At 37.2% G+C, this 13,604-nt stretch overlaps 1 protein-coding gene across 1 annotated transcript in view; it reads left to right on the top strand.

The window, feature by feature from the left end:
* The window catches only part of LOC145252212 (uncharacterized), a 157,584-nt gene that overhangs the window by 69,787 nt on the left and 74,193 nt on the right, over window positions 1-13,604 (top strand). Inside the window, exons 6-7 of the mRNA XM_080111718.1 lie at window positions 1,575-1,593; window positions 12,800-12,950. Of these exons, the coding sequence (XP_079967844.1) occupies window positions 1,575-1,593; window positions 12,800-12,950 (170 nt within the window). The remainder of the gene's footprint in view (window positions 1-1,574; window positions 1,594-12,799; window positions 12,951-13,604) is intronic.

Below are 13,604 nucleotides of genomic sequence, written 5' to 3'. Positions count from 1 at the left end.
AAGACTAACTTTCTTTGCCTGAAGAGATCACAGTTTTTAATGACTGATTGAAACATTGTCATGTCAATATCGCTTTTGTAAATGTTTTTATATGTAAATAATATCTGTTCCAGGATAAATAAAGTTAGTTTCGGAACAGTTTTGTACCTCTTTTATGTCTCCTTACTCAGATTAAAATCAGAATACGAAATCTTGTTTCTAGAATCCGTATTCCAATTTTGATCAAAATTCATTACATGATTTTGATTCTACAAAATGTGGAAAAATTGAATCTTAAAATTTAAGACATCTGATGAAAAAATTGAAATTCATGGAACATTGCTTAATGTATCGAATGTCTATGGATCAATTTCAATGCAAATTTGATATATTTAAATTTTCAAATCGTATATTTTGCTCATATTATGTTCCTTAAAAACTCTCTGAAATACTCCAAAGAAGCTGAGGACTATTTATTAATTGTTAAAATTTCACAAAAAATCTAAGCTGCTATCCTTTAACAATTACAAGACACCTCTCCAACCGCCTATATCCATGACAAATAGCACCCTACCCGAGAATTCTACCTTCAAAGTCCTTGGCCTAACATTTGTGGGCAATATGAACTGAAACACATTGAGGACACTGTAAAGGCTACTGTAAAGAACGTGGGTTCCCTCTATCGAGCTAGAAGACTACTCACACCTGAGAGTATCCTATACCTCTACAAGGCCACCATTCGCCCATGCATGGAGTATTGTTGCCACATCTGGTCTGGTGCATCTACCACTAGTCTCTCCAAAAAAAGAGTTGTCAATATAATCGGTCCCACTTTATCAACTAAGCTCCAGCCCCTGTCCCATCACTGCAATGTTGCATCACTGTGCCTATTTTATAAATATTTTAATGGAATGTGTTCTGATGAACTCGTTTCACTGCGTACATATCCCTGACAAACCCGCTTAGCAATAAGATCTCACCGCTTCACTGTTGATGTCTCTAAATGCCAGAAAGCTTTCTATTCTAATAGTTTCTTCCCTCGAACAGCTAGACTTTGGAATTCCCTTTCTGCTGCCTGCTTCCCTACCTGTACTGATATGCAAAAGTTTAAATGTAACATAAACAAATATCTTGTTAATCTTTCCTAGACATGGTCCCAAATAGTAGTCCCTTACGTCCAAGTGATGATATGCTTTGTAAGGGGTGAACATGAGTAAAAAAAAAAAAAAAGAAAAGAAAAATATCTGATTTTTCCCAAAAGGCTTTCCAATCTCTTTTTACTCCCTTTGCACAAAACTAAATTGAACTAAATATAACTTGCATTATAAGCCCTTATATCTACAAATTGTGTTCCAAAATTCATATTGATCGCTTGATTATTTTAGGAGTGAATTATGTACCTATGAATATATAAACATATACCTAACTTTATATAGAAATGATTAAATTAAAAATTTTTTTTTTTTTTTTTTTTTTTTTAAGTATTTATACTTTATGGGAAAGGGATTATTATTATTCTGGTAGCAGTAGTAATAATAACCTGTCCAATCCCTATTAAAATTTTGAATAAAATATAACCAATTTTTATTTTTCAGTCTGCTGATTCTGATCTCTGTAAGTAATGTATTTTATTATTTGTTAGTTTATTTTTTTTATCTGGTGCTTCTACACTATCAGAACGAAAATTTTTAGTCGATAAATGGAGTTTTCAGATAAAAAACAACAGTTTCTAGTGATTTTTTTTTTGTTTTTTTTGTTTTGGTAATTCTAATAAATCACAATGTTAACTTCCAAATTATGCAGTCAAAATTACCTGAATATTACTAAATTATTAAAAAAAAAAAAACAACTTTAATCATGTCAGCAATTGAAAAACTGCGTCCATCTTGTTTTTATAAAATAAATCGAAGCGGAAAATTACCTCCCCTTTGAACTCTTCTGCGTCTTACATAAGAAAAATACAATGGTTTTCTTCAAATTCTATTTTCTTTAATAAATAATTTTCTACCTTATCGGTTTTCGTAATTTTTGGATAAAATCATCTTAAAAATACGAGGAATACGTAGATACCATTGTTCTCATGTGAAATTCAGTATTACGATTTCCAAAATTTCTTTCAGATAGTGTAGAAGCACCTGTTATTTCACTAAAATGTCTACTCGTTTTGAGTACGGTAAATATAATAGAATCATTTGTTTTATTTATATTGATTTTTTTTTTTCTATTCAGAATGATAAAAAAAAATATTTTTTAAATGGTATATTTAAGAAATATGAGAAAGTAAAGATCTAAAAATGTTCAAAATAACTAGCTTCAAATTTCATATTGCTGGTTCAAATACAGGTGTTTATTTATGAAGATCAGACAGACCAAAAACATAATTTTTCTCTGTCTCTCCTGAACGCTAACCTAGTGTAATAATACTAAAGCAGCAATGACAGTAATGATAAAGATGTAAGATATAGATTTGAATAAGTGATGTTGATGCAGACTGATAGGTTTCTGGGGATCAAAGTATATGCTATCTTGACTGCTAGTTTAATATTATTATTAGATTGGGCTAGTATTCAGGAGGAGAGCTTTTTTTTTTTTTTTTTTTTTTTTTTTTTTTTTTTACAAAGGCATCACCACGTTATCAAGGCCCAGAGGCCACTCAAGGATAAGGGTTAAAGAGTGTACAGTAGAAGTTGGTCAATATAGTAATCATTAGTAATGAAAATTTGGTAAATTTAATAACTTATATGGAACGGCTCATCAAGAACTTATTTACCTTAGACTTGAACACAACCATATTGTAGTCAGCCGGAAAGCAGGAAAACGGAAGACAATTCCACAGGCGTGCAGTTCTAAGAAAGAAGCTTTGTTCATGGAATCTATGTTTAGGTTTAGGCACAGATAAAGAGTGGGGGAAATTATTGATAGTGTTTACAGCTAGACGAGTGTTTCTTGTGAAAGTTTGGCGAGGGGGGACCATAGATTGAAGCTCAGTTGAACACTTTCCATGAAAATAACGATACATCAGAGACAAACTCGCAACATCTCTTCTGTGAGATAGAGGTTGTAAGGAGGAGAAAAGGACATCTCCTACGAGGCTACGAAGTCTATTTTGAACTCTATCAAGGCAGGACAAGTCCTTTCTAGCAGCTCCTGCCCAGATGTGGCAACAGTATTCCATCCTTGGACGTACCTGGCTCTTATATAGATAGAGAATAGCATCAGCAGTGAGATATCTACTGGATCGATAGAAAGATCCCACCATTTTTCCAGCGGCCTTGGCAACAGATTTGATATACGTGTTCCATTTAAGATCAGGAGTAATGGTCAAGCCCAGAAGCTTGTCAAAACTTGAGGCCTCCTGAAGACGAGAGCCATTCATTTCAATTGATGACAAATGTGGATTAAAATGTTGATGATGTAAAGAGAGAAGCTTGGTTTTAGATGCATTAAAAGTAACCAGCCACTCCTTTCCCCATTGTACTACATGCTCAAGATCAGAGGAGAGAGAATTGGAGAGTACTTGCTCGTTTACTGTCTTAGATGTGGTACCATAAATGGTAGTGTCGTCAGCATAAATGTCTACAAATGATGTAAGGATATGATTTGGAAGATCATTAATGTAGATCAGGAAAAGAGTTGGGCCCAGGATGGATCCCTGAGGGACACCGGCATTAATACTGTGAGCTTCTGATTTTTGCCCCTCAACTACTACTCTTATGAACCTATCAGAAAGAAATGATTTAATAATTGAGAAGACTTTTCCAGCTATACCATAGCTAGCGATCTTATGAAGTAAACCTTTATGCCATACCCTATCAAAGGCTTTAGATATGTCAAGAGCAATTGCCCTAGAAAGATTGCCACCGTCGAGAGATTTGCTAATCCTATGCGATATAACTGTAAGGACATCTGCTGTAGATCTAGCAGAACGGAAACCATATCGAGTGTCACTAAGAAGGTTATTTTTGTTGAGATGTTTGATTACTTCTGTATTTAACACAGATTCTAGCAACTTACTCATGACGCACAGGAGACTTATTGGCCTGTACTGAGAGGGGGATGAGCGATCACCTGAATTCTTAAATACAGGGCATACTGATGAGATTTTCCAGGGAGATGGGAAACTATTCTCCTTAAGACAACGTTTAAACAGTTTTGTAAGTATGGGCGCTAGTTCAGGTTGAAGTTTTTTGAGTACTATAATTGGAATACCATCAGGGCCAGTTGCTTTACTGGAATCAAGGTTTTTGATTAGCTTGGCAACATCACGTACAGATATACGTATATCACATAGCGTGTTTTCTGATACAGGAGGAAATATTGGGGGTTGGCGGTCTTGGTCGCAAAGGGTAGAATTAGCTGCAAAGTTCTTGACAAAGAGTTTGGCTTTGTCTGATGCTGACGAGATTACCTCAGGTCCATTGATAATAGTTGGGATGGAGCACACGCTTCTGTTCAGGATTCTGTTTGCTATTTGCCAAAACTGGTGGGAACCAAGCCGCTGCTCAGCTACTTTGGACTTAACAGATTGAGCATACAACTCTCTTGCGTTCCTTATTACTTTCTTACAATGGTTGCTGGCAGTCCTGAAAACGGCTTTAGTTTCCATACATCTATTACGTTTGAAGCAGTGGAAAAAGTGATTTCTGTGCGCAATGGCAGCAGCACATTCTGGAGAGAACCATGGCTGGCTGTTAGGTTTTTGCTGAAACTTTTTAGAGGGTATGAAATGGTCAATACCTACAATTAACCATTCAGTTAGGTCTAATACTATAGAGGACACATCCTTTTTAAACATGGAATGCAGAGGTAGATCAGATATAAATGTACGGAAGCTATCCCAGTCAGCCTTAGTGTATCGATATACTGTACGATGAAGTGGTACGTCTGGGGACTTATTACATTTCATTTTTATCTTAATTGATACAACAGAGTGGTCGGAAGATCCAAGAGGCGACAGAACAGAAACTGAACATAGTTCAGGGCAAGTTGTGAGAAAAAGGTCTAGTAGGCTCGCATACTGGCCGTCATTATCTGGCACACGGGTAGGTTCCTGAACAATCTGAGTGAGGTCATAGGCAATGGAGAAATCATGACAGAACCTCCCCTCATCATCGGTCTTGTTTGAGTGGGTCAACCATTCGACGTTGTGAACATTGAAGTCTCCACATACGTGGATGTTAGCTGAAGGATAAGTAGAAAGGACTTGGTCAATTTTCTCAGATATGCTTTGAAAGATAGTAACTCCGCTGTTGTGGGGGCGATAGAGAGTAAATATAAATGCAGTAGTGTGAGCTAAAGCAACCCGGAAGCACATATAGGGTAAGTTAGGATCTTCCCTGGAGATGTCCCTCCCACATGGAAAGCTATCTTTAATTAAATATGAAAAAAAAAAAAAAAAGAATAAAAAATTAGTCTTTTCCTGCTCACTATATCTCCTCTTTAGCTACAGTTTATATAGTACTAGCATTTCAGCCCGGCGTTGCCCGGGTGTTTGGAGGTGTATGCTGAGCAAAAAAAAAAAAAAGAGTAAATTTTTTTTTAATTTGACCCCTATTATGACCCCTTAAAATTTATAGTTTCGGGCTCAAATCACTTTATTAAATTAGATCCAGGTTCAAGGAACCTATATCTAAAATTTCAAGTGTCTAGACCCAAAATTGTCGGAGGAGTTTGGTAGAGTTCTTAAAGGTCAAATCGTTGAAATTTGACCCCTTAACAGCCAAATTTCTGGCTGACACCCGTCACATCGATTTTCCCAAATCTCAGTACCCGGTATTTCAAATTTCGAGTCTATAGACTAAAAATTGATAGAGTTATTGCGTAGGGAAATGTACACAGACAGACAGACAGACACGTTCACTTTTATAGATATATAGATTACTACTTGCACTGATATTCCCTTTTACTTATAATGAACTATTTCAATCATTTTAGTTTTTCCCTTAATTTGTCGAGATTAAAAAGTGGATCTTTGGTTTACTTTTGGCAGCCTTGTGAATCTCGCTATCCTTATTTTGTTCTTGAGTCCTCACATTCTATGAACTATGTTTCTGACAAAGGGAGAAGAATTGCTGTTTTCTGGGTTGGAATTTATCCATATAACATTTATTGTTGACTAGTTTTTGATCTTGAAGTGGTATATTTTTTTTAGTTTTTTTACATCACGTGGCTTCATGCCTTGTTTGGGGGTGATTTCCATAAAAAAATACTTTTGTTAATAGTGAAATGAAAGTGATGCCAACAAGAGTGATAAAATAAGAGATCAAACAAAATATAGAGAAACATGTTGAAAGTGATAGAAATTTAATAAGAGATGGATCAATTGGTCAGTTAATTAGAATAATTAAAATGAAAGTGTTTATTTTGTTTTTTGTTTTTTTAAACCAGAACTCGATCCCCAAACAGAAATATTTTAGCATGTGATGAAAAATTTAAGACCATTTGAAAATCTTTAAAAAGACCCCCCCCCCCCTTTTTTTTAAGGATAGATTTTAAACTCCTTCCACTTAACGTTACGAATACTACAGCCTAATCTAAATTTCTGAATTAAATGTTTGAAATGTAGCTTTCTTTTCCCGATAACCTTTTAGGTTGTAGTATTGGTAACCTTAAGTTGGAGGAGTTTAAAATCTATTCTTAAAAATGATTTCTTTTGTAAAGATTTACAAGTGGTCTTAAATTTTTGATCAGGCGTGTATATAGGAAAATGTTTGGTGAGAAACAAACATTAGTTAACTCGGCCTTAGTATAATAATAGATTAGTCTCCCGTAACTGTTAGATGAATAACAAATTCCTTCTAGAAAATATTTTATATTTAAAAGAGAAATTTAATATTTTTCAAGGGAAATAACTTTGTAGCCACCAGTTATCCTCAATCAGATAACAGAACAAGAAACCTACAATGATGGTTAGCTAAGTGACAGACAATTAAGTACCTGTGACAGGCAGTTTGGTGTACCCCCTGGAAACACCCAAGGGAAAAGGCTTGAACTAAATGCCGTTTTGACTTTTTTTTTTTTTTACAAGGTAGTCAACACTTATCATGGCCCGGAAGCCACTCGGGGATAAGGGTTATTGTGTGTACAGTACGTTAGTGTTGGAGATTTGATAAAGTGCCTTACTTAAGGAGGCGGTTCATCAGGAACATATTTACATTGGACTTGAAGACATCCAGGTTGAAGTCAGGTGGGAAACAGGCAACCGGAACAAAGTTCCACAGGCGTGCACTTCTAAGAAAGAAGTTTTGTTCATGGAATCTACGTTTTGATTTTGGCACAGATAAGGAGTGAGGAAAATTTTTGACAGTGGTTTCAGCTAGGCGGGTGTTTATCATGAAAGATTGTCGAGGGGGGACCAGAGATTGGAGTTCAAACGAGCACCTGCCATGGTAGTAACGATAAAACAGACAGGCTTGCAACTTCTCTCCTGTGGGAGAGAAGTTGTAGGGAAGAGAAAAGGGCATCATCCACTAGGCCACAAAGCCTATTTTGTACTCTGTCAAGGCAGGATAGGCTGTAGCTCCTGCCCAGATGTGGCAGCAGTACTCCTTTTTTGGACGTACTTGGCTTTTATACAGATAGAGAATTGCATCAGGGGTGAGATATCTTCTGGAGCGGTAGAAAAATCGTACCATTTTTCCAGCGACCTTAGCAACTGACTTGATGTACGTGTTCCATTCCAGGTCAGTAGTAAAGATCAAGCCCAGAAGTTTATCAAAACATGGAGCCTCCCCAAGACGAGAGCCACCCATTTCAATTGATGCCAGATGGGGATCAGAACGTTGATGATGTAAAGATAGGAGCTTGGTTTTAGATGCATTAAAAGTAACCAGTCACCTCCTCCCCCACTGTACCACGCGCTCAAGATCAGAGGAGAGAGAATCTGAGAGAACTTTGTCATTTACGGCCTTTGATGTGTTGCCATAGATGATCGTGTCATCAGCATAGATGTCAATGAATGATTTAAGTATGGGTTTTGGGAGGTCATTGATATATATCAGGAAGAGAGTTGGGCCTAGGATGGACCCCTGAGGGACTCCAGCATTAATATTGAGGGCCTCTGATTTCTGCCCATCAACCACTACTCTTATGAGCCTATCAGAGAGAAATGATTTAATGATCGAGAAAACATTTCCAGTTATATCGTAGCTGGAAATCTTGTGAAGTAGGCCCTTATGCAATACTTATCGAAGGCCTTTGATATGTCAAGAGCAATTGTCCTTTTGGAATTGCAATTAGAAAGGAAGCCTTTGTCAAGAGATTTGCTAATCCTGTGAGATATAACAGCACATCTGCTGGAGATTTGGCAGAACGGAAACCATATTGCATGTCAGTAAGAAGGTTATTTCTGCTGAGGTGGTTGACTACTTCTCTATTTAATATGGATTCCAGCAGCTTACTCATGACACACAGGAGACTTATTAGTCTGTACTGAGAGGGAGATGACTTATCACCTGAATTTTTAAATACAGGACATACTGATGAGGTTTTCTAGGGTGTTGGAAAGCACTTCTCTTTAAGGCAATGCTTAAAGAGTTTTGTAAGTATGGGGGCAAGTTCTAGTTTGATCACATAGAGTAGAATTAGCTGCAAAGTTCTTGGCAAATAGTTTAGCCTTGTCTGATGCTGATGAGATGACCTCAGGCCCATTGATGATGGTTGGGATAGAACGCACGCTTCTGTTCAGGATCCTGTTTGCTATTTGCCAAAACTGGTGGGAACCAAGCCGCTGCTCAGCTACTTTGGATTTAATGGACTGAGCACATAGCTCTCTTGCATTTTTTATTACTCTTTTGCAATGGTTGCTGGCAGTCCTGAAGGCAGCTTTAGTCTCAGTGCATCTATTACGTTGGTAGCAATGGAAAAAGTGATTTCTGTGCGCAATGGTAGCAGCATATTCTGGGGAGAACCATGGCTGGCTGTTAGGTTTTTGTTGGAATTTTTTTGATGGTATGAATCTGTCTATTCCTACAATTAGCCATTCGGTCAGGTCTGATACTATGGAAGGTGCATCCTTTTTAAATATGGAATGCACGGGTAGATCGAATATAAGTGTACGGAAACTATCCCAGTCAGCGGTTGAGTATCGATATACAGTACGGTGGAGAGGTACATCTGAAGACCTATTGCATTTCGTTTTTATCTTAACTGATACAACCGAGTGGACGGAAGATTCCAGAGGAGACAGAACGGAACTTGAACATAGCTCAGGGGAAGTTGTGAGAAAAAGGTGTAGAAGGCTAGCATACTGACCAGAAGTATCGGGTACTCGGGTAGGTTTGTGGATAATCTGTGTGAGGTCATATGCAATGGCAAAAATCATGACAGAACCTCCCCTCATCATCTGTCTTGTTAGAGTGGGTCAGCCATTCCGCATTGTGGACATTGAAGTCACCACAAATGTGGATGTTAGCTGAAGGGTGAGCAGACAGGATGTGGTCAATTTTTTAAGATATGCTCTTAAGGATAGTAACTCCATTATTGTGGGGGCGATAGACAGCAAATATAAATGCAGTGGAGTAAGCAAGTGCAACCCGGAAGCATATATAAGGTAAATTAGGGTCTTCTCTGGAGATATCCCTACCACACGGAAAGCCATCTTTAATGTAAGCACATATTCCATGTCCATGACAATCTTGGGGGTCAGATTTAGATGTTAAGTTTAAGTATCCTTTAATTATGAATTCGTCAAGGGAAGTGGTCGGCCTAATGCCATTTTAGCTTAGGAAGAATATGTTTGGTTTTGTCTCCTGTAATTGGGTTTCAACCTCTACAAGGTTGGAACGTAGACCCCCTGATGTTGGAGAAGGAGACATGGTAGTAGAGGTTTACATTGGAAGATGTGGTTCTAGGTTTACACGTTTTTTTTCTGGAGGTATTTCATGTTGAGGATTGGGATTTGTGGAACAGGTCGACAGACTTTGTTAAAGTAGGACAGAGAGGGAAAGTAAGAGATGCAGTAGTAGGAGCAGTGTGGAGTGATAGACTAAAGAATTAGAAGGTTCATAAGCTGTGAAGGTTTATTAGAGTTGTGGAGACGTTTTTGAGAGATCAACAAAAAGGAATTTTAACTTGAGAATGCAATGGTAAACAAGTTAGGAATTTGGTAAGTAAAAATAAACACGGATGATATGGACTTAAAAATAGTATAAGCAGAACAATAGTATCAATGTCAATGTAGGTGACATGCGCAAGTTATGGTGGTTGAAGGATATCAATAATTAGGCAACACGTGGTAGCTGAGTAGGTAGCAAGGATTGAACTGTCATTGGCCTATCGATTCGGAGAACATGAACTGGTTTATGAGGGAGACTTGGAGGGAAGTGAATATACAGCGCATAACCACCTTCCCATATCATCCCCAAAGTAATGCAAAGGCAGAAAGATTTCATATATTAGTTAAATTAACTAAGGACAATAGAAAGAATTGGGATTTGTATGTAGTCCAAATGTTGGCGGCCCTGAGATTTTCCATAAACGAGATGACAAAATTCTCTCCTTATTACTTAGTATATGGCAGAGTGGTCTCACCTATAGACAATTTGTTGCAACCTAGAAGGAAGTATTTAGGAGAGGATCATCACCGAATGGATCAACAGAACAAAGTGTTTATACAAGTAAGAAGGATTTGAAGAGCCCAATAGAGACAAACTGATAGGATAAACAAGGGTAGAGAAGAAGTAGAAATATTGGCCAGAGCGATGCTACCTAAAGTGTCTCTGGAAAATTCAGGCAAGAAGAGATTGAATTATTCAAAGTGTGTGAGGGGAAGCCCACAACTACCATAAGAATTACACCACCTTTGTTTTTCGTAGAATTATCCATCAGTTGTGGAGCGCATAGTCTATCTATTTTCTTACTCCCCTACTACCGGGAGGAAGAGATATTTGAAGAGAATGAGGCTTTATTAGGACTAAAAAAACACAAATGCCAGTGGATAGACAGAATTATGAGAACCCATTATGAGATTCCTTAAATGTTCGTAGAAAAGATACCCATGCTATTAAAAACAATCAATGAGATAGATTTTGGGCGATTGAAATCGCAGTTAGATAAGATAAATATGCTGATATAATAATCTGACTGACTGTTGTAGAAATTGCACTAATAGTGATTGTGGCCTTGCTAGTTTGGGGATGGATGAAAAGACATGGGATATTGTTAACTAGTAGAAGAGTGCAGAGATGAGGAGAGGATTCAGTTAGTGCTCTTCACCAAGATGGGTCCGATCAGAGTGCCTTGGGACCCCCAACACATGTTGAAGAAGAATCCATGATTGTTGCGGAGGAACCTGAACTGTCAAGAGCTCTAGTAAAACTTATGGTAAAGGCAAGATGGGATTGGAAGGACTGATATGCGAGCTAACATTTTTTTTTTTTTTTCTGCTTATCATTTTATCAAGCAAAAGATTAAGACTGGAGGAAACTGAAAATATTGTTGAAAAAAAATTTGTGATTATCTTGTGAAAGTATCAACTCTGATGTTCTGACTTATTTACTCCTCCAACACTTATCATCCTCCACAGATTCCCTGCCTTCCTTGAATCTCTTATACCACTCAAAAACTGATGCTCGATTCATAGTAGATAGTCCCAAAGCAGTCTGAAGCATTCCATACATTTCTGTGGCCTTTTTCAAAGTTTAAAACAGAATTTTATTGAATGTCGTTCTCCTACTGTGTCCTTAGGTCCTGATTGCATTTTTGAAGTTCACCAGCTGTGACAATCAGACTTTAGTAGGGTGTATTCCAATTCCTGCTGTAGCTGTTCATTTAGACCTGAAATCATAAAAATTGGTTAGTCATCTCATAAGATGTATACCAATAACATACTGAATTTTCAAGTCTAAAACAATTTTAAATGCTTGTACAAAAATAGTCTGAAAACTTATTGAGAGCACCTCGTATAGACCTAAAAATAACATAAGCAGAACAATAGAATCAATGTCAGTATACGCAACATATGATATCTATGAATTGTCATGAGTTTTGGCAGTTGACGGATCTCATTAATAAGGCAACACATGGTAGCTGTTTGTAGTCTCAAGAATCGAACTATCATCGGGCGACTGATTCATATATAAACACAGAAGTCTTTGCCAATAGAGAGTCTTTATTTATGGTGAGCTGTGAAAGGAGTCAGACAGTGAGCGGAGTGGTGAGCTGTGGTGGCGAGAGGTGACTGACATTAGGAGAGAGAGAAGTTGAGAGTTACACATCGAGGTTATCAGCCTTAAACATTCCCCAAGTGTTATACGTTTTATCGCACACACACACACACACACAAGAAAACTTGCCTTTCGAGTTTTGATGAACTCCTTGTTTTGTTTCTTTTTTTTGATATGTTAAATAATCCCATTCTCATATAACCTGTTTCATGCCGAGATTTGTACATAAACATATTAAGATTCACTCATTGTCGTCCAGCTTTTGATAAGTGCTGTTTCTTGTTATTGTCATTTTCTGACCGGTTGAACATACTGCGGATATCCATGGACCATACGGCCAGCTACCCTGAGTTCAGTTTAACTTTAGTAAGCACCTCGACCTGAGAGGAAGACAACGAGAGTTAAAGGACGCAGGGTACGATGTGATAGATTAAATACTTCCTCATTTCAAAGTGATTCTTTTTACTAATATATTTAAATAAATCATTATTGTTAATGTTCACATAATCGTTTTCATCCAATTATTTCTTCATATGTATCTCTTATCACTCATAGATCCACTTAACAATAAGTAAAAAAAAAATGTAAGCATTTCACAAATATTTGTACTTGTCGAGATAATATATAACTTGCTTATTTCTATGTTTGACTTTTAGCTTGCAGCATTTGTGGCGTACAACAGTTGATTGTGGTTTGCGAATTATGTTCATCAAAAAACCTATGTGAAAAATGTGATGCTGCGTGGCACTCCCATCCGAAACGTGTTGTGCATGAACGAATAAAACGACTAAAACCTGGGGGTCAAAGGTAGACTACAGATTCTTTTTTTTCCCCCTTTATTTTTATGTATTATTATTATTATTATTTTCAGCATTTCTTATTTGAGTGAATAATCTCATTTAATATTCCTACAATGGTGGTTTAAGAAATTTCATGGTAGCGACAAGAATCTTGAAGGTGATGAGCGTAGTGGTCGGCCATCGGATGTTGACAATGATCAATTAAGAGCCTTAGTTGAAGCCAATCCATGCACAACTATTCAAGAACCTGCTTTTGAATTAGATGTTGCGTACACGATGATTTCCAACCACTTGAGAGAGATTAGAAAGACAAAAACTTGATAAATGGGTGCCTCATGAATTGAATGACAACCAAAAGAAACGCTGTTATGAAGTGTCATCTTTCCTTCTTCTACGCAACAAGAACGACCCATTTTTTTGACCGGGTTGTGACTCGCAATGAAAAGTAGGTTCTTTACGAAAAACAGCGATGCTCAGCTCAATGGTTAGATGCCAACAAAGTTCTATGGCACTTCCCAAAGCCAGAGTTGCATCAAAAGAAAGTCATGCTGACTGTTTGGTAGTCTGCGACCGGTCTAATCCATTAGTTTTTTGATTGCAGGTGAAACCATTATGGCAGAGAAGTAATGTCAACAAATGGATAAAATGCATCAGAAATTTT

This window comes from Euprymna scolopes, chromosome 1 (assembly GCF_053919585.1).
Source record: "Euprymna scolopes isolate OS-2025 chromosome 1, ASM5391958v1, whole genome shotgun sequence".
Taxonomy (NCBI): domain Eukaryota; kingdom Metazoa; phylum Mollusca; class Cephalopoda; order Sepiida; family Sepiolidae; genus Euprymna; species Euprymna scolopes.
This window is presented reverse-complemented; position numbering and strand designations above follow the sequence as displayed.